This window comes from Gekko japonicus, unplaced genomic scaffold (genome assembly GCF_001447785.1).
Source record: "Gekko japonicus isolate JY-2015 unplaced genomic scaffold, Gekko_japonicus_V1.1 scaffold101, whole genome shotgun sequence".
NCBI classification, from domain to species: Eukaryota; Metazoa; Chordata; class Lepidosauria; order Squamata; family Gekkonidae; genus Gekko; species Gekko japonicus.
In genome coordinates, this window is record NW_015165238.1 from 329,561 (window position 1) to 351,885 (window position 22,325).

The 22,325-nt window shown below is 42.8% G+C and overlaps 2 protein-coding genes across 2 annotated transcripts; both read right to left on the minus strand.

Annotated features, from left to right (window-relative positions):
• Nucleotides 1-41: 41 nt before the first annotated feature.
• Nucleotides 42-6,657, minus strand: LOC107109382 (olfactory receptor 5B21-like). The gene is made up of 2 exons (XM_015409993.1): nucleotides 6,295-6,657; nucleotides 42-998 (listed from the first exon to the last, which is right to left on the minus strand). Exons 1-2 carry the CDS (start codon nucleotides 6,655-6,657, stop codon nucleotides 42-44), a joined length of 1,320 nt encoding a protein of 439 aa, XP_015265479.1.
• A 4,091-nt stretch (nucleotides 6,658-10,748) lies between these two features.
• On the minus strand, nucleotides 10,749-11,741 carry LOC107109384 (olfactory receptor 11A1-like). The gene has a single exon (XM_015409994.1). The coding sequence runs from the start codon at nucleotides 11,739-11,741 to the stop codon at nucleotides 10,749-10,751; it is 993 nt and encodes a 330-aa protein (XP_015265480.1).
• Nucleotides 11,742-22,325: the final 10,584 nt, after the last annotated feature.

Consider the following 22,325-nt stretch of genomic DNA (forward strand, 5'->3'; position numbering starts at 1 on the left):
CTTGTCTAAGGGCTTGAACTCACCATGGTAGAACTTCATAACTACATTTTTGTGAACAGCTGATCAATCTGTCTCCTCAGTGCCTTCTTGACTTCTTTGTTCCTCAGGCTGTAGACAAGTGGATTTATCATAGGAGTCAAGACCGCATAAAAAACAGATAAGACTTTATTGAAGTCTCTCAGTGTGTCAGTATTGGGCAAAATGTAGACAATAGTTATTGTACCATAAAAAATGGTAACAACAATAAGGTGAGAAGAGCAGGTTGAAAAAGCCTTTTGCCTGCCACTGGTGGATGGTATTCTCATTATGGTGGTTATAATACAAATATATGATATTAGGGTCAACAAAAATGGAGGAAGGGTAAAAACAGAGGCAACAAGGTAAATGAGGATTCTCAAAAGATGGGTATCACTGCAAGACAAATCTATGAGAGGAAAAACATCACAGAAGAAATGATTGATTTCATTGGGGCCACAAAAAGATAATCTGGACACTAATATGATGGTTATTGAAATACCTAGAAACCCACTGAGGAAAGAGCTGCCAACCAACTGTATACAGAATTTCCCATTCATACGGTTTGTGTAATGCAAGGGCCAGCATATTGCTAAGTACCGGTCATAAGACATCACAGATAAAAGATAGCACTCAGCTGCCCCCAGAGATGCAAAAAAGTAATGCTGTACAAAGCAGAGGTTGAATGAAATGGTTTTGTCCCCAGTCAGAAGACTGACCAGAGTTTTGGGCAGGATGGTCGTACTATAGAAGGTTTCCAGGCAGGAAAAATTCCCAAGGAAGAAGTACATTGGAATATGAAGATGCTTATCAGCTACAACAAGTATAACCATGAGGATGTTCCCAGCCAAGGTCATCATGTAGATAAACAGGAAGCATAAGAAGAGAAGAGCTTGAAGTTCTTGAAGATTTCTGAACCCTATAAGGATGAACTCTGTAATATTTGTTTGCTTTTCTGTATCTGTGGTGTTTTGGAGAGGCATCTGTAAGGAAAATATATATATATATTTAGACCAGGGAGAATGATGAGAATGCCAAATGTGCAGTTACAAACAGAATGTTTTTTGTCTTAAACAGAAGTCAAACCCATTTCAGTTCTTTGGTAGATCAAACCAGCTTAGGACATTTAGTAGTCCTCCTGGTTCATTGTACACCAGCAGGCACAATTGTGCTGCCAAAAAAGCTAGCAGATGCCATACTGAGAAGTTCAGACTTACAGCACTGTGGTCAACAGGCTTCCTTAAATACTTGAGACCCATAAAATTCAGTAATACTTAAGTGTGTCTTACATGCTCTGAATTATGCCCCAAATCTGCAAATCTACCACAACCTCACATTTGCTTTTCAGTTCTATGAATAAATCATTACCCAAAGCATTGCCTCCACTCTTTCAGCATTTTCATTACATTTTCATACTTCCTTTTCTCCAAGGAATTTAAGTTGCAATGTGAAGCACACTTATGAGGAAGCTCAATGGGACTTGCTTTTGAGTACACATGCTTAAAAAGGTAAAGGTAAAGGTAAAGGTTCCCTTGCTCGAAAGCCAGTCGAATCCGACTCTAGGGTTGCGGTGCTCATCTCCGTTTCCAAGCCGAAGAGCCAGCGCTGTCCAAAGGCGTTTCCGTGGTCATGTGGCCGGCATGACTAAACACCAAGGTGCATGGAACGCTGTTACCTTCCCACCAAAGTGGTACCTATTTATCTACTTGCAATTTCTTGCTTTCAAACTGCTAGGTTGGCAGGAGCTGGAACTAGAGACAGGAGCTCACCCCGTCTTGCGGCACCCAGGTCTTGAACTGCTGAACTACTGACCTTCCACAGCCTGCAGTTCAGCGTCTTAACCACTTGAGCCACCGCAGCTCCTACACATGCTTAGAATGATACTATTGCCTTCTTCTTTCATTTCATCCTCTCAACAACCTTGTGAGTTAGACTGAGGGAAGGAGTTGCTAGAACAGGGTAATACACAGTACAATCATATGCAAAATTACATCTTTCTAAGCCTAGTGATTTCATTGAATCAAGAGAGTTGGACCTCTGCTTAGTGCTACAGTCTGTGAGCTTTGCAGGATCCTCAAAGATATACTTGCTATCACTAACCCAAACTTGTTTTCACAAACATTATTCTATAGAACAACATGTTAGCTATGGAAATCAATATTAAACATTAAAATATTTATGTATTTAGGCCCAAACTGGAATATAATATCACAGGCACCTCCAGTTATTCAGAGTGAGCCTCTTCTTGGAGAAAGATTGACCCAAAATGTCTTGAACAAATGTACATATCTCCAGATAACAGGGTCTACTTTCCCATTATGCATTCTCTTACCTTCTATTATGGTTGTGCCTCAGATTCTTACAGAAGGAAGACCTATAGCTGATCATGACAGATGGGAAGGAAGATGTTGGAGAGCTACTGCCAACCATTCAATGAATAACATGAATTACAAATATTATCTATAAATTGAACTGAACATGTTCATTGATTGGTTTTCAACCTTTTTATTGGGTCAGATTGAGCCAGCTTTTTCACTCAGACCTGCCCAGTTTCCACTCTTATTATATCTCCCACCCCACATGGCTTTTATCTGAGTAGGTCCCATAAACTTCAGCATAGCCTTTTTCACCAGTGGAGAAGCTGATTGGATCCAACCTATTGGCTCTTGCCCTCTTGCATGTTGATTTGTGGATGGAGAAGAACTAAGGAAAAGATTTATCAGGAGCTATTATATTCAGTGGTCCCAGTGTCTCAGTAGAAACAAAGAGAAAGGAAATTAAACATTACTCTGGGGACCCTACTAGACTTCAAAAGAACTCTAATCCCAGCAGAAAATATGAGGCTGCAGAGGTAGATTTTTTTTAAGTATCAGAGTATTAGAGCCATGATTAATTGGTTTCCCTCAGAAAGACAGTTAAATATTTAGCATTTTTATGACTGCCAAACAGTTCTTTAGTGGGTTAATTAAATGACCAATGGGAAGACATTTGTATATGAACTTAAACTCAAAACAAATGATCTTTAGAACAATCAAAGTGCTGCAAAACTACCCCCCCAAAGCTACCACCCATTGTTAGATTTTTAAAAAAATACTATTATTTAGGGCAGATCCAGCTGACCTTTTATTGGAGAAATTCTAAGCAGGTCTACTCAAAAGTAAGTCTCATTTTATTTCATGGGGAATAAACACAAGTTTAGATTTGCAGCCTGTGTGTGTCACTGGGCATGCTCATCTGTCCCCTGAACATAGTTCTCTACATGTGGTAGGACGGTTAACAGGGCACGAGAGACTTGCCAAGGGGCTGCACAGAACAAACAAAATACCTCCTTTTAATAAGATTAATAATTTGCAGTCTCACTGATTAAAATTAGCCATCCCCAATTACTGAACCAGTGGCTGAACTGCCACTGAAATTGGTTAACAACTGCGGCTGTATTTCCCATCATCTTCAAAGAGACAAAACTTATTTATTACTTGAAATAATGTTAAACACAAATAAGCTAAAATACATCAATCTCTGAAAGGGTTTGATTGAGGTATGTGTAAAACTAGGAAATCACTTAGCACATAAGCAGTAAGCAAGTACAAGAGAAAGATCAAAAAAAGGGTACCAGTACTAGATGAGAAATGGGGGAGGGGGGAGGCATGTGGAACTCCAGTTCAGCATGGGACTCTGCCCACCTGGTATGTTATTAAAACAGGTTGTGCCTAGAGCAAACCTAGATGACTTTTTGAGTGGTGCTTCATTTCTCTTCCTGGTTTCCTTCCCCCCCACCCCCAGAGGAAAGTGGTTGGGAATTCACGCCATGAACCTGAAAATCTTTTCTTTGTCTTTGCCCAGAGGCAAGCTACTCCTGAATTACCTTGTATGTGGAGAGAGGAGAAAGCAGTTATTCCATGGTGAGAGAAACACACTCTGTGGATGCCCTGGGGCATTTTTCTTCCAAGGCTCAGCCCTGGCGAGGCCTTGGTGCAAATTAAACAATTAATTTTTTTTAAAAAAACAAAATGGATAAAAGTGTTAGTCTGTCATGTCACATCTAGGGAAAACCCAAGCACCTCTCTAAGAATTGCCAGAAACTCGATGGAAAATAACCCATTGCATTTCAAGCATTTCCTAGAGAAGTCTGACAATATTTCTCAGCTTTCCCAGACCAAAGGGATTGCGGTTCCAGGTTGTATTCGGGATGGGGAGGCTTGGTTAGCCTTACACTTCCCCGTTCAAAATGACCACTCACACACAGTTTCTTTGGAAATTAGGTGGATAAAACTGGCCACAACTTTATTGATTACAGCTGTTATAGGCATTGGCACAGCATGGGTCCTCCGGATCTGACCCATCGGCTGACCCTTCTGCCAGCCGAGGTATCCATTAACCAGCCAGCCGGCATGGGTAGAAGCTGCAGGATGGCAGGTTGTTGGGGTTTACCTGGATGCCTGCCCCTGTGTGAACTCCCCTGCCACCTGGTGGTGAGGGCCATCACTGCTAGTCTCTGTGCTTGCCTGTTCCTTTCAGCCCTCATGCCATGACCCTTACAGGGGTCCCCATATCCGGAAAATGGCACGCAGGCCCATTTCCACCAAAGGGATCCGGCCCCATGCTGTCACCGCCAAGAGTTGTGACAAAATGTGTACCCTAGAACTAAGTATCGAAACTAACAACACACAACCAAAGCTGACCTGCAACCCTTTTGTACAATAACCCCCTCTGCTGTGTCCTTCCCCTTACACCAGCCCAAAACAGGGAGGGATGGGCGGGCAAGCAGCTCCCTTCGCGGCCAGAATGGGGTGAGGGCGGCGAGTGGCCCGGGTCACATAGACCCCAGGCCTCTCCCTCCAGACACCCTGCTGTCCATCGATTGGCCCAGGGAGGGTGGGGAGGTGCCTATTTTCCCACCACATGCCTGGTGCCACCCTCCCTGAGCCGGTGACTGGTCGGCCTCCTCCTTCCCCACCAAAATGGTGGGCCTCGCCTACCTGGGCCCTTTTTGCTTGTGGTTCCCGGTCGTATTCGGGATGGGGAGGCTTGGCCAGCCTTACACTGCCCCGTTCAAAATGACCACTCACACACAGTTTCTTTGGAAATTAGGTGGATAAAACTGGCCACAACTTTATTGATTACAGCTGTTATAGGCATTGGCACAGCATGGGTCCACCGGATCCGACCCGTCGGCTGACCCTTCTGCCAGCCGAGGTATCTGTTACCCAGCCAGCCTGCATGGGTAGAGCCTGCAGGATGGCAGGTTGTTGGGGTTCATCTGGACACCTGCCCCTGTGTGAACTCCCCTGCCACCTGGCGGTGAGGGCCATTGCTGTTAGTCTCTGCGCTTGCCTGTTCCTTTCAGCCCTCACGCTGAGACCCTTACAGGGGTCCCCACATCCGGAAAATGGCATGCAGGCCGATTTCCACCAAACGGATCCAGCCCCATGCTGTCACTGCCATGAGAGCTGGAACAACCGCTTGGTCCTGCTCCCGCCAATGCCTGTACAGCTGTAGCCAAGAGAGGAGGGAATAATGTATCCCCTGTAGCCATATGTCCAAACCCCATGCTGACAGGTGCACCCCATCTGCCTGGAACAAGGCCTCCAGATTGTGGGAGATGTCCGGGTGGCAGATCCACAATCAATCATCCTACCCAGTCTGCCAGACACCTTTCTCCTTGCCATGTCCACTTTTCCGGGATGAGCCGCTCCTCGCCATGACCTCCGTTCAAGCCAATTCGACCAAAAGAAGACTGTGTTGGGAGACGCCTCACGCAAAATGGCCAGGTCAGCCAGCACATGGAACTCCAGACACACATTGGGTCATTCAGTCAAATCATTCTCCCCCAGTTGGAGCACCAATGCATCAGGAGATTGGTGTCGGGCCCTGACACGGTCCACCCAGGGCAGAAACAATCTCCACCGCATACCACGCTGGGCCATCCAAGTGATACTCATGGCTGCCTCCAGCCCCAAATCCTTGCCTCAGCCAGATGATGATGCATACAAAACAGCCCAATGATCGATGCTGTGCCCAAAAATCCAGACCTTCTTGCAGTTCTGACCTGGAACGTGGGAGGCAGAGATGCCCTCACTGGCCACCCTCCAGACGCAGCCACACATATGCCTTGAAGACCATAGAGCGCCACCGCCCAATGGCTCTTATGCATGCCTCAGACATCCCAAGGCCCACAGCCGTGGTCGCCGCCCCAATCCTAAATGAGTGGGGCCCGAATTCCTTGCTGGGCAAGCCCAAAGCCCCTAGCACGCTCTGAACACGCCCGTGAACTGGTACCTGGTCAACGGGCCCCCATCCCTGCAGATAAGCAAGGGGCCGCCCTTTCACGGCCGCATCGCTAGGTATGCCTTCATGGTTTGTACTGGGCATGGCCCCCCAGTCAGGGTCCCCAGATGTAAATTTGCCCTCTATTGGGAAGAGCTCAAGGAAGGTGAGATCCTTGAGAACCGCCGACCCTCCCCAGGACTTGGGCCAAGGCTGTTCACACCAGCGGCCTTCATAAAAGACCCTGAACCCTGCTGTCCCGGCCGAGTCAGAGTGTATCTGAATGGCATCCTGTAAATCCAGGGGCTGTTGCCACATGGAGACCCTGTTGTACCCCGTCAGATACTGAAGCCAGACTCCCAAATCCTCCTTCATGCCCTTAGTCACCCGCACTCGATGATGGGGTGCTCTAACTCCCGCTGTCGCCCGGCTCAGCCGAGAGCCTGAAGAAACCACCCAAGGACCCACGGTAAGTAGGAAAACCAACATACAACAAGTACCGTGCACAGATGATTATAACATATCATAAATAATTTTATATTTTTTGAAAAATATTTTTACAATAATTTCTACATATATAATAAATCATCTTAATCAAAAATATCAAAAATCATCTCCAAGAATCTCAAATGCTATTGTACAACCTTTAATAATAGTCCTCCTTTGTTAAATAAAAGTTTCAAAAGGAAAGACTCCTTAAAGTCTCTCTAACATGTGCTCAATATATTGTTAAATTCTAATTCCGATTTTTTTAAAAAAACCTTACCTTGACAGTGCAATCTTATGCAGAGCTACTCCATTAAAATCCCAGTGACTCCAATGAATTTTGACTCAATAACTTTTCCTAGGATTCCACTGTTAACATGCTCATCTTTGAGGAACCACAAAATTCATTTTTGCTTATATGGAAAAAGAGCAAATTGTAACACTCATTAAAAATGCATTTTGCTTTGGATCTACAAAGCCTTCAGTGTGATACGCTTAAGAAAGTTTGGATATGTAAAATAAATACATTGTCCTAATCCCAAGGGGTGAATAAGCAGTGCAAGTTTTCTCTCTTCAGATGCCTCTGTTTCACTAATTGCAAGCAGATAACTATCAAAAATACTCTCCATGAAGTAAAAGCAATTGGAGGCTCACCTGGACTTTGCAAAAAAGGCGGCAGTGGATTCAAAGGCAGAAAAACCACCCTACCTTCATCACCAATGTGTTATGTCTGCGCAATAATACCTCCAAATCAAATCCAACATATGCTTATTAAGGTTTCAGCCAAATAGCAGTTAAAACACATTTCTACAGCTACATTCACTCCTATTTCCTACATTTTACTTATATATACCTCTTCTCTTAAAGGAACATACACATACCTACACCATAATCTGGCCCTACCTGGCAGATGGCCAATGGTTGGGAGTGGAGATGGTGTGCTTTAACGGCAAGCTCCACTCCCACCTCCTCAGTTGCTGCCTTGTGGCTTGGCCTACCCTCCCACCCTGACCGCTGTACAGGCTTTGGCTGGTCACCCATTGGTGGGGGGCAGGTAGGATTTTTTGATTCCTGACTGATTTGCTGTGGTCAGGGATGTGTTTGTTTGTTTTTTTTGCCTACCTTGTACAGCTTATCAGTGGGATCTGGAATTGGCATAGGGTGGTGCTGTTTAGTTAGGTTGGTCACTTTAGCTGGGCTGGATGGGGGCTGGTGACTGATGTGCAGCTAGGGGAGGACCAATTAACAACCCCAATTTAGGGGTTTGGGTTGCGCAACCCGGGGTTCGGAAAGCAGACTGGCTTTGGGACTGCATGGATTAATCTTCCACCTACGTTGAAGGGCTTGGTGGCTGGATCTCCATGGCACTGCCCACTTGTTGTTGCAGATGGGTGTGAGCCACATATACTGGCTCGAGTCAGGGGCAGGGTGGCTCCCCATTGTATACCTGGGGAGGGGTCAAGAGTGACCCCTGACTTTGACTGTGCCACAAGTCACATGGGCCCTTGTTGTTAAGTTGCAGGTTGATATGTTAAATAAAGTGGCCCTTAGTTTATCCAGACCTTGGTGTCTGACTCTTTATTCCAAATAAGGGGGCAATTACATCTCAGGAACTTAAAGCTTTGTTTTTATGAGTCCATCTATTTTGTGGGATGTGCGTGTGTTTTTTTTAAAAAAATAGAGGATAGAGCAGTAAAACTTGGCTTGTGATTTCAAAGTATCTTGAACTGGTACCTGCCTGTAATCTTAAAGAAACTGGACATAATAAAGATTCTGTGAAGGCATAAGATTCTATGAAAGAAGCTGTGATGGCAGCAGGACCTAAGAAATCAGAATCTTCTGGATGAATCTATAAGCTGCCAGTTATGCAAGGGACTAGGGTTGACAACTGGCAAAGAAAAAATAGAGGCTTAATGTGGGGCAAATTGGCCATTTTTTCATGTCATGGTATTTGCTGCAGATCACATGGATTATTACAGTAAAATAGCTAGAGTGACCAGTTTAAAAGCTGGCAATCCTACAGGGGTGACATTGCAGGTACTAAAGAATATATTACAGTGAGTTTAATAGTACCTGCTTGGGTTGGATAATAAAATGATCCAGAATACATAGAGGCCATTAAAAAAAACACCCTAGGAAAAGGTGGGTCTGGTACTGGTATTACAGGAGACATATGTGGGATCCACAGATAAAGTACTTAAGTGGTAGAATATGCCCTCAATATTCCCTAATAACTTCACCATCTTGCCAGTGGAGGTCCTATATGGTCTTTACATCTTAATTTTTGATTGATATGGCTGCTAAGCATAGGCTTGTGGAATACCATGGCCTGTGAAATATATTTCTCACTGCCATTCTGGTTATGCTACAGGAAAGTAAAATGTCTGCCACCTGAATTTTGGTCATTCACAATAGCACCAAGTGGAGATTACTAGTATGGGAAATAGTCTTTAGATTTCTGTCCTGCTCTTGTGCCTGAGAATAACTCTTCTAAAACAGATATATGAGCTGTATTTTGAATGTTGCAACCCAGCAGACCAAAATTCAACAAGAAAGGCATTCCCCATACAATCCATACAATACTGTGACAGCAGCCATGAAATTAAAAGACACCTGCTCCTTGGGAGGAAAGCGATGGCGGACCTAAACAGCATGATAAAAAGTAGAGACATCACCCTGCCAACAAAAGTCCGCATGGTCAAAGCAATGGTATTCCCAGTAGTCATGTATGGCTGCGAGAGCTGGACTATAAGGAAGGCCGAGCGCCGAAGAATAGATTCTTTTGAACTATGGTGCTGGAGAAGACTCTTGAGAGTCCCTTGGACTGCAAAAAGATCAAATCAGTCAATCCTAAAAGAAATCAACCCTGACTGTTCCCTGGAAGGCCATGGGAGTGTGAATAGTGTATCACTAAGGGATGCCATTAAGCAAATCTTTCAGCATGGATGTATTCACAGTGATCCCCTAGTACTGAATACAAAATAGTTGTGGAAAAGTACACAGTGTTGGAACTCAAAGAACAAAAATATAGAGATGTTTTATGTATTTTATGCTGTTTAGAAAAAGACAGAAATATAGTCTGGGAAAGAAATACATAAAGATTGCTAGGAATTTAGTAGAACATTTTAATAAAACATGTAATACTAAACTCAGTACAGATAATAGATTAGTAACAGTACAAAGAGTAGCATGTGCAATCTGTATAACATTTTGTTATGCATGATGCAGAAGAAAACGACCTTGATTAGTGGATTTCCAGTGTGATATCAGAAGAAGCCAGAGTGGTAGGGAAATATAAAGTATTAATATAGCTCAATTTGCCTACAGGCATTGAGCAATTCATATGAGTTACAACAGCAATAAACAATTTGAATAAGCAACCAATTACTGTGCTTGAAGTCCTTTCAATTTGATTACATAAGCAAAGTTTTTTTGGCTACAACCAAAGTAACCTCTGAATCCATGCCTGTAAGAAGTTTATTTATCTGGTGTTAACAGCCCCTCATTATCACAGAAAACTGGAGTAATCCACAAAGTCCAGAAGCACAGCCACAAAATCTGAGTATGCAGTCCTTTGCATTCAATCTTCCGTTACTTGTGAAGGGATATAATTTAATCCTGGAAACATAAATGCTGTCTTGTATCAAAGAAAAGTTTAAAAATCTAGATATTGTAAGGGTGCCTTTGGGTAATACAACCCTAAAAAAATAAATGAGCGTATACCCTATGGAATTCTTCATGGTACTGATAAAATCCAAGTTGTACAGATGTTTATTCTCCACAAAGTGTGCTGCTGATTTTCACAGTATCTCCTATTATCTTCAGTGGCAAATAGAATTTTCAGCCAAAGTATACAGTACTATCCTATGTAGAGTTACTCCCATGGATTTTATGGGTTTTTTCTGGCATAACTCCTGAAAGGATTGCACTGTAATAATAACAGCTGGGAAAAGACATAAAGTCACCATAATGGTAATACCTCATCCCCCTGTTAGCAGCAAAGGGTTCTGTTCCTTCTTTTCATTGGAACAGACAAATCCATCCAAAGCCCTTCTTAAAGATTCCTTCACTTCTTTGTTTCTCAGACTGTATATGAGGGGGTTCACCATGGGGGTCAGAACTGTGTATGGGACAGAAAACACCTTTTTAAAGTCGCTGAGTGTACTAGTGTTTGGCAAGATATAGACAATCATTAGTGTTCCATAGAAAATGGTAACCACTATGAGGTGTGAGGAACAAGTGGCAAATGCTTTTTCTCTGCCAGTGGTGGATGAAATTCTAAAGATGGCAGTGATTATGAATACATAAGAGGTGATGGTCAGTATGAATGGGGGTAAGATATCAATTGACCCAAATATGAGAGCAGATAATTTAACGTGGCTTGTGTCACTACAGGAGAGTTGAAGCAATGGGCTGAAGTCACAAAAGAAGTGGTCAATTTCATTGGGGCCACAGAATGATAAGTGTGAAACCATAGATATGATAATAATTGATATTATTGCCGCACACAGCCAAGATCCTACTACCAGGTACATAATGACCCTGCCATTCATAATAGTTGCATAATGAAGTGGTTTACATATGGCAACATACCTATCGAAAGACATCACCGAGAGGAGGTAGCATTCCACAATGACAAGACAACCAAAGAAAAAAAGTTGTGTGAAACAGCCTGAGACAGAAATGGATTTGTCCCCAGTGAGAAAACCTGCCAACATCTTAGGCAGAATGGTTGAGCTATAGCAGACCTCCAAGAAGGACAAATTCCCCAGGAAATAGTACATGGGAGTGTGAAGGTGCTGATCTGATGCAACCAAGGTAATAACAAGGATATTTCCTGCCATGGTAAAAATGTAGATCACCACAAACACCAGGAAAAGAAGAATCTGGAACTCTTCAGCTTCTCCAAATCCCAACAAAATAAATTCCATGATGGCTGTGTGATTCCACTGTTCGGAGGTGGCGATCTGCATCTGGGTGGAAAGTACTATATTGAATTAACTTAGAGAACATTTTACTGTGCAATGATCTTCTGAATGCAAGCAATTGTACTTTTTAATACTCCAGGTGTACTCCAGCCTGAACTTCATAAAAGAATGATCTGATACAAGAGTGACCAAAAAAAAATAAAGGTTACAGCATGCAGTACACCTTTAAAAATAATTGAATTAACTTTTAAAAAACATTGACTCTTCTAAAAAGATCCATTTAGAATCCTTCCCAAGTGTACTTCTACTACCAGCCAAGTGTACTTAGGATTGTGTTATCATTATGAGAGTAGCAAGAGTCTTGGAGACACATCTGTAGCCAACCAGAAGCTAATCTGTCTGTATTCCTTCTACCAAGTTAGAGAAATTCTTTAGAAGCCTCTTGAGCTTAGATAAACTGTGTAGTTCATGCTTTTTCAATATTGTCCTTAGGCATGCTGCCTTAGATCAGTATTTGGTGGTTGTAGTGTGTTGTGTGAAAAATTTAAGGGTGGGGGATCCTGTGGACACCTCTGTGCAAGCTACAAAATGTTTATTTTCAGGGCAGCAAATATGACGCAAAATTTAGAATGTGCCAAAAAATAAATCTAGATTTGTCCTTCTTTATTCGTGGAGCAGATTATCGTACAGCTATAGCTTGAAACTGGATACTGCTGACTCATACTTCTGCAAAACTGCTTTAGTGCTGCTGAAGCTCAATAGTTCTGGCATGATGGTCTGTCATTAAGTATGACAGTTGCTTCAATAAGAGTATGATATGACAGATCTGTTTTCACTGCATTTCCTCCCATGTATGTAAAATTCTAAGCTGTCCATGAACTGCTGTTTCATTGTTTTTTGTTTTTTGAAGTCACATTCTCTTCCTTATACCATGGGAAATTCCCTTTAGTCTAAAAACACTGGCTGATACTACTGCTCATTTGAGGATAATGCAGCAACTAGTGTCTACCTGGAAACAGCATGAAGAACCTAATAGTGCAGTCCATGGAGTGTTACACTCCTCTAAGTCAATGAAGTCAATGGCTTTAGAAGGGTATAACTCTCCATAGGATTGCACTGCAAATATTGCAAAACTGTTGTAAAAAGGCTGTGACTGGAATAGGCTATTCGGCCAAAAAGCAGTCCTGTAGGGAGAAAAACAGAAAACAAAATAATAACCAGGCATGGATTTACCTTAAGCAAAGTGTTTTAGCCTCTTCGACCAGAGTGGCTGAAGCTGATATGTTTTTTCATTAGCCTCATTTCAACCTTGGAGACTCCAAACCTTTTCACAAGATTTTCAACATGGTGAATCTGTTCTCGTCTCAGTCTTGACAGCATGTTGCCTTTCAAATCGAAACAGCTAAGGCCTCCCCCCTGGAATGAACAATTAAAATGAACAATAATTCATTTTTATATCAATAGTTCAGCTTTTCCTCGTGACATTTTTAACATAGTGGTGTTCCTAAATGATAGCAAGCCAATCAGAACTTTAGGATATTTTTAATGGCATATCCCTTCTCTCAAAGTAAAAATAAACAAGGAGAGAAACATGCAATCTCCTGGGATTAATTAACAGAGCAATAATTTGTCAACCAAATTCTCTTGAAAGGAAAAGAAAGGAAGAGAGTTTCCAGCTTGTGAGAAGAGATGAGTGAATGTTCCCAGTTTGGCATCTCTCCCTTATAATAAAGCAGTAGTGGGGACCAACGTTCTAAAATGCCCGCCTTTAGTGTTTGGCTGGAAGAACTGCCACTCATAAGACACTGGCTGGGTTGACTGGCTGCTTTGTGCAGTCCCGCCCAGCGTTTCAAGGTCTTTTGCATATGGAAGCTGATTGGACTTCACTCCATTCCTAGACTCCACCCTCCAAACCAGCCATTTTGTCCTGGGTAACAATTGTTGCCAATCTCCAGGTGAGGGCTACAGATTACTCACAATTACAACTGCTCTTCAGGTAGCAGAGATCAGTTCCTCTGGAGAAAACAGTGGACTCTGTCATTATACCCTGCTGAGGTCACCACAGCAAATTGACACTGTTTGCCCAAAGCCAGAGCACTGCCCCAGAGCCTCTTTCTAGATCTCGTTGTATTGCTTTCACAACGGGCTTTACTGCCAGTAATTCTATAATACTTGATCTGCTTATCAGCTGGCCAGTTTCCATACAGATGATGAAAACTGCCAGTTAATATCTCACAGCCCAACCTACCTCACAAGGTAGTGAAAATAAAATGAAGAAAATAACAATATGACACTCAGCTCTGTGGAGGATGACCAGGATAAAATGTACTTGACAGAAAGATTAACTATGATGTAGCAGATGTATTCTACACAGCCTTCCTCCCCATGACTAGATAGTGCTTGCATGCAGTCAACCTTCTGACCAAGGATGCTTTTGAGATTTACAGGAACCAGGAATTTGTAGATTAACAGTGGGATCCAGCCAGCCTTTTCACTCAGTTTTGGCCAGTTCCCCTTCTTGTTACAGCCCATATCCCATGTTCCCTAGCAGTACCTTTTTTGGGTGTTTACTTAATAGTTTTCTTCACTTACAACGTATCTTTGTTCCCAGTGGGGACTCAAAGTGACTTACATTGTTTTCTTCTCTTCCATATTATCCTCAGTATGACCCTGTGAAGTAGTTTTTGCTGAGAGTGTGTGGCTGGCCCAAGTTTCCATGGCAGAGTGGAGATTCAAACCTGGTTGTCCCAAATCCTACTCCAGCACTCTAACCATGACTAGTAAAGAGAAATTCTCTTAATTCCTCTTTACCTAATTTCTACCTGGAATCCAACGATCTATTTTTCTCCCTCTTTTTAGGAATCTGGAATCTGTTCCTAATGAACTCCATTTTGATTAAAGAGAAATCCAAAGAGTAGAGTGGCAGGAAGGGAACTTCTGCAAGATTTTGTAATTTCATTCTGCAGATGCTGAGAGGCAGGAAATGTCTTCCCAAACCCTATCCTCCTGCTAGAACACCACCCTCTGGTATGTAACATAAAATAACTTCAAGGGATGAAGCTAAACAAGGTACACTGATTTCTCTTCAAAGAGAAATGAAAGGGAAATCCCTCTTTTAAGGAAAACAAAAACCAGGAGGAATGAATAATGATATTTCAAAAAGTGAATTTCAGCTCTCAAATGGTTCCCTCAGAAACTTGGTCATTTTAAAATCTTCAGTTCAGGCCTCAGAAGTGGCCTAGTATAAGTTCCCAGAGACAGAGAGAGACTTTGCTAAGCAGAGCAAGCTGACCTTGTTATTCTTAGATAAGCCTGCAGCTGTGTAAGGGAGTGTGTTTCACCTGTGGAAAAAGGGGTCAAGACCATCTGCAGTGGGTTTTGGTTCCTTTCACCCTGGTCAAGTTATCCTATAGGTCAATTGCCCATCAGTAGGGAGCTGTGTCATCAGTAAAGGTTTTCCTTGGTTCAACAGGCCTGAGACCATGATACCCCTTCCTCATAAAGAAGTTACATTTTCCATTCAGTGTGTGCCTGATGGTGACTACCACACCATGCAGTTGCTGTTATTCTTCTGTCATCCATCTTGATTGCTTGCTCAGGAGGGCCAAACAGTATGCTTGCCCTGGCTGACTCTGGAGGGAGAGCTGCTTTGATGCTGAGAGCCTTCAGCCTGAGATGAAATAACAATTGGTACCTTAGAACCATTGTATTACTGTGTTAGCTAGTGTTTTAATTCTAAGATTTCTTGTTTTCCCTCACAGTTGTGTTTTAATGTATCCGTGCTTGTGGTTTCTGCCTTCAACTGAACTCAACCCAAATTCAGTGTTTAGACCCAGTGACCGCCTACCAGCTAGCTTGATTGGTGCTTGGAAACTTGTTTTGCAGGCCCATCCTGCAGGGTTCACTCCCTTGGTTAAACCCCTGAGGGGCTAGGAGATTTGCTCTTTTGCTCCTAAGCCATGGGGCTGGTGGTAGCCTACCTGACTAGTAAAAGGTTAGCCATACCTTAGGATTTGGTAATTGTGTTGTGCTCCAATCAATGCTCCCTCTAAGCCGTGGAGTCTTGTGAGCAAAAATTCTACTTTGTGAGCTACTAACATTAAAGTTGTGAGTGAGTGATTGGGCTACTGCATAAATTAGTTTGCTCTGGAACCATCCTTCCTAAGCTAAGACAAAAATGTGTGAGTCAGAGGCTAAAAAACCTGTGAGCTAGCTCACACTAACTCAATTTAGAGGGAACACTGGCTGCAGTCGTTCTACCCAAAGGTCCTTTAGCCCAGGCTGGACTGGGGACCATTGACAGACCCCTTTTTCTTTCTTTTCTTTGACTAAGAGGAAAGCTGGTTGGATGCAACCCTTCATTTTCCTCCTTCTGCTACTTCCCCCTCCCCCAACTGATAATATTTGATGATCATGGGCTGCGGTCACACGGAGCATTAGCCATGTTACAGAGATGGAAGATAGGCAGATTTTCCAGGCAACATCTGGGAAGCGTAGAGCTCCTGTGGCTAACCCGAGGCTTCCCGCCAAAGATGTGTCGTAAAAAACTAGTACCTCCGAGGTACTACTTTCCAGAAACCGTGGGGCAAGGGCGGGCATCTGATCGCATTTCTGGTGGTAGTTTGTGGCATCTGGCGCCCGCCCATGTCCCGTTTTTTTCCCCAAGTCTCCATGGGATGCACACAAGCACCCAACGGCACATGCACACACTTCGGTTTTTTTAAAAAACCACAACCCCGTTTGCCACGGCAGCAGCACCTAGCCATTGCTGCTGTGATTGCACCGCACCACTTCTTTGCCGCGCCACAGGATTGTCGTGTGATCAGCACCTCCCCCCAAACCACGGGACGTCTGATCCGACGGCCGTGCATTAGTTTTCTCCAGGGCAAACAGCCACGCTCCCCCCCCCACATTTTCTGGCCCATGTGACCGGGGTCATGGCAGATTTTTGGGCCACCAAGAGAACTTGTTTTGCTCCTTCCCTTAAACTGCCACAATGTGAGTTGAGCACTGGAGGGGGGGCAAGAGTGGCCATTTCTATTTGCAGCAAGTCATTTAGATGTGGCCCATTTTCCACTACCACAGATCCCACTGTCTGAATGAAAGAAGCAGCCTCTTACCAGCACAGCCAACCAGAATCAAAGGCAGGACGAGCCAAGACCAGAGCAGAAAAGAAAAACAGCATAACAATTCAAATATGAGTTGTGAGTTTTCTCTGCTATGCATTCACTTGCTTTGCAGTTTTGGCTGAGAAGCGCCAACTGTCCCTAACTGTGCAAAATGGACATAGAATTCCCCAAACCAGCTGTCACAACTACACTCTCTTTTGTTGTTGTTAGATAAAGTGTGTCTTTAACTTTGTCTTTAACTATGGAGGGATCGTGCCACTTTCTCAGTGCAACTCCAATGACAGAGGGGATATAACGTTTTAATCCCACATCTCTGGAATCATGCCACAGAGGTGGCATGCTCCATCCATTGAAGGAAAGGCAATTGTCTTCCCTTCAGTGAGAAGAGTGGGCCACCTTGATGGCCACCAGGGACTTTAAACCCCCTCCTCTCTGGAGTAATACTGTGGCAATGGGACATTCCATCTATTGAAGGGAAGGGAAATTACCTTCTTTCAACGGAAGGAGCATGCCACCACTTGACTCCAAAGAATGGGGGTTAAATGCCTTCCCGATCTCTTCCCCCTTCTCCAGCTGGCCTGCAGCTGGGAAAGGAAGCAAAGTGGGGAGGGGCATTTAAACATGCTTCCCCTCCCATCCCCAGGCTGTCTGGGGAAGGGAGGAAAGATCAGAAAATTACCTTCTTTCAGCCACCACTTGACTTCAGAGAATGGGGGTTAAATGCCTTCCCAATCTCTTCCCCCTTCTCCAGCTGGCCTGCAGCTGGGAAAGCAAGCAAAGTAGGGAGGGGCATTTAAACATGCTTCCCCTCCCATCCCCAGGCTGTCTGGGGAAGGGAGGAAAGATCAGCCCCTCTGCAGGCCATTTAAACGTAGAAGCTGACGGACTGCCTGTCAGCTTTTAGTTTTGAATGCCCCGCAGCTCCAGTAAGGTGAATGCACCGGAATAGAAGCTGAATAAAATCAATTTATATTTGGGATTATCTGATTGGTTTGCCAAATCAGATTAGAAAATCTGATTCTGCTGAATAAATGCCCCAAAAATACAGATAAGGTATTTGTCAGGTATTTATTCAGTTTGGCTTAGTTGAAAGCACATCCCTAAATCACAGTGATTCCCTAGTACTGGATAAGAAATAGTGGTGGAGGTATACACAGTGTTGGAATGCAGAACAAAGTTATAGAGACGATTAGTGTATTTTATACCATTTATGGATGCACCTAGAGGAAGACAGAAACAAAGACTGGGAAATAAACAGATAAATATTTTTGGGAATTTAGTGGAACATTTTAATAAAAACGCATAATACTAAACTCAGTACTGATAATAGATTAATGACAGTAGAAAGTGTAGAATGTGCTATCTGTATAACAGTTTGTTATATGTGAAGCTAAAGAAAAAGACCTTGATAAGTGAATTTCCAGTGTGATAGGAGAAGAAGCCAGAGTGGTAGGGAAAACACAAAGTATAATTTAATGACACTGCTCATTTTGCCTACAACAGAAAAAAAAATAATTTAAATATGCAACCAATTACTGTGCTTGAGGTCCTTTGAATTTGATTACATCAGCAACAAAATTGTCTACAGTCAATGTAATGTCTGAATCCATGCCTGCCAGAAGTTTCGTAACTTTATCTGGTCTTGAGAGTCCCTTATTATTGCAGAAAAGTGGAGTAATCCACAAATCCTTAATACTGCAAAAGGTATTGCATTCCAGTAACCACTGCTCTGGAATTTCTGTCTGTCCAGAAGCACAGCCACAAAGTCTGAGTATGGAGTCCTTTGCATTCAACCTTGCATTACTTGAGAAGGGATATAATCTATTCTTGCAAGCATAAATGCTCTCTTGTATCAAGGAAAAGTTTAAAAATCTAGATATGGTAAGGGTGCCTTTGGGTAAGACAATCCTAAAAATAACTGGGTGTATTCCCTATGGGCTTTCTTCATGGTGCTGATAAAATCCGTTGTACAGACATTTATTCACCACAGAACATGTTCCAGATCTTCCCAATATCTTGCATTATCTTATATGGCAAAAAGAATTTTCAGCCAAAGTATACAGTGCTATCCTATGTAGAGTTCGTCCCATAGATTCTATGGGTTGATACTGGCATAACTCTTAAAAGGATTGCACTGTAATAGTGTCAAAATTAAGAATGGATGAGTCTAAAAATAACAAAAAAATGGCTATGAGAAAAAAAAGTCAATCGTTGTAAAGTACTTTGTAAATGGAAATAGCAATTAACAGCTGGGAAAAGACATAAAGTCACCATAATGGTGATACCTCATCCCCTTGTTAGCAGCAAAGTGTTCTGTTCCTTTTTTTCATTGGAACAGACAAATCTACCCAAAGCCCTTCTTAAAGACTCCTTCACTTCTTTGTTCCTCAGACTGTATATGAGGGGATTCACCATGGGGGTCAGAACTGTGTATGGGACAGAAAACACCTTTTTAAGGTCTCTGAGTGTGCTGGTGTTTGGCAAGATATAGACAATTGTTAATGTTCCATAGAAAATGGTGACCACTATGAGGTGAGAGGAGCAGGTGGCGAATGCTTTTTCTCTGCCAGTGGTGGATGAAATTCTAAAGATGGCAGTGATTATGAATACATAGGAGGTGATGGTCAGTATGAATGGAGGTAAGATATCAATTGACCCAAATGTGAGAGTAAATAATTTAACGTGGCTTCTCTCACTGCAGGAGAGTTGAAGCAATGGGCTCAAGTCACAAAAGAAGTGGTCAATTTCATTGGGGCCACAGAATGCTAACTGTGAAAGCATAGATGTGATAATAATTAATGTGGCTGCCGCAGACAGCCAAGACCCTACTACCAGGTACATGATGACCCTGTCACTCATAATAGTTGCATAATGAAGTGGTTTACATATGGCAACATACCTATCGAAAGACATCACCGAGAGGAGGTAGCATTCCACAATGACAAGACAACCAAAGAAAAAAAGTTGTGTGAAACAGCCTGAGACAGAAATGGATTTGTCCCCAGTGAGAAAACCTGCCAACATCTTAGGCAGAATGGTTGAGCTATAGCAGACCTCCAAGAAGGACAAATTCCCCAGGAAATAGTACATGGGAGTGTGAAGGTGCTGATCTGATGCAACCAAGGTAATAACAAGGATATTTCCTGCCATGGTAAAAATGTAGATCACCACAAGCACCAGGAAAAGAAGAGTCTGGAACTCTTCAGCTTCTCCAAGTCCCAACAAAATGAATTCCGTGATGGCTGTGTGGTTCCACTGTTCAGAGGTGGCGATCTGCATCTGGGGGAAAAGAACTATATTGAATTAAATTATTTAATTAGCTTGGAGAACATTTTACCGTGCACTGATTTTTGAAACAAGTGTGATAATTGTACTTTTTGATACCCCAGGTGTATTCCAGCCTGAGCTCAGTGAAAGAATGATTAGATACCAGGGTGACCGATGAAGTAGTAAAGGTTACAGCATGCAGTACATCTTTAAAAATCATTGAATTAACTTTTTTTAAAGTCTCAACCCCCCTAAGCAGATGTTTAGGATCCTGTCGAAGTGTACTCAATGGAGTTTACTACCAGCTAAGTGTTCGCAGGATTGTATTATAATTATGAGAGTAGCAAGAGTCTTGGAGACACATCTGTAGCCATCCAGTAGCTAATCTATCTGCATTCCTTCTTCCAATTAGAGAAATTCTTTCGAAGCCTCTTGAGCTTAGATAAACAATGTTGTTTATGCTTTTTCAATATTGTCCTTAGGTGTGGTGGCTTGGATGAATATTTGGAGGTTATAGTTTGTTGTATGAAGAATTTAAAGGAGGTGGAGGAATCCTGCAGACTCCTCTGTGCTTAGCTAGGTTTTCAGGGCAGCAAATCTGGGACAAAATTTAGAATGTATAAAAAAAATGAATCCAGATTTGTTCTCTGGACCTAGCTCCTCCCTTACTCATTGAGCACATTCCAGGACAGCTATAGCCTGAAAGTGGTGTCAAAACTGCTATAGCACTGCTGAATCTCAATAGTTCTTGCATGATGGTTTATCATTAAGTATGACAGTTCTTACTGTAAGAGCAGGAACCAACAGATCTGTTTTCATTGCATTTCCTTCCATGTACCTAAAATTCTAAGCTGTCATTGAACTGCTGATTCCTGATTATTATTATTTTTTTACTGCAAGGAGAAAAACATAAAACAAAACGATAACCAGGAATGGATTTACCTTAAGCAAAGAATGCTGAGTGCTTTAGCTTCTTCAACCAGAGTGGCGGAAGCTGATATGTTTTTTCATTAGCCTCATCTCCACCTTGGAGACGCCAAAGCTTTTCACAAGATTTTCAACATAGTGAATCTGTTCTCGTCTTTGTCTTGACAACATGTTGCCTTCCAAAGCGAAACAGCTAAGATCTCCAACCTGGAACGAGCAGTTAAAATGAAGAAGAATTCATTCTTATATTAAAAGTTCAGCTTTCCCTTGTGATGGTTTGTGCCTAATCCTGATTACAGTAGTTTATTAACATAGTGGTCTTCCTAAATGATAGCAAGCTGATCAGAACTTTAGGGCATTTTTAATAGCATGTCCCTCATCTCAAGGTAAAAATAAAGAAGAAGAGAAACACATAATCCCCTGAGATTAATTACCACATAAACAATTTGTTGATGAAGTTCTCTTGTAAAGAAAAGAAAGGAAGAGTGTTTCCAGCTTGTGAGAAGAGATGAGTGAATATTCCCAGTTTTTTGTATTTCTGTAACACTAGATCTGTTAATCAACTGTCCAGCTCCCATACAGATGATGAAAATTATCAGTCTTCCTCCACACAACTAGATAGTACATGCAGACAGTCTTGTGACCAAGGATGCTTTTGATATTTCAATTCTTGCTATTTGGACTGGATGATTCTTATTTTGGGATAGGATCAAGCCAACTTTTTCAATCCAGTCCCAGAGCAGTGTATTTGGGACCAGAGACCTTAATGGAAAATCCATTCTGCATTTTCTTTGCAACTCTTCTTGATCTCTAGTGTATTTCAATGGAGCCCATGCAAGTCAATTGGCATTTCTAGCTCCCATTATTTCCAATGGGCCTTCAAGTCTCTCCCATTGTTTCCAATGGGCAATCCTGTCCTTCCTTTCAGTACATCTCCGGTCAGGCAGCTGCACCGTTATTGCCTGCTGTCCAGCAGTGGGGGGGGTGCACCAGAGGGAGTGCAATCTTCCGGTCAGGCAGCTGCACCGTTTGCCTGCTGTCCAGCAGTGGGGGGGGTGCACCAGAGGGAGTGCAATCTGCACAGCCTTCTGCCATGGAATGTGCTCACTCACCAGCTGCCTGGCCTGCACACCAATCCTGGGTCAGGGGCAGTTACAGCTCTGCAGTGGGAGTGCAAATCAGTGACACACACACACACACACACACAGAGAGAGAGAGAGAGAGAGAGAGAGAGAGAGAGAGAGATTCTTGGCTGGATCCAGCCCAGATTTTTGCTTCTGCCAAGGTTTTCCCAACTCATTAAGGA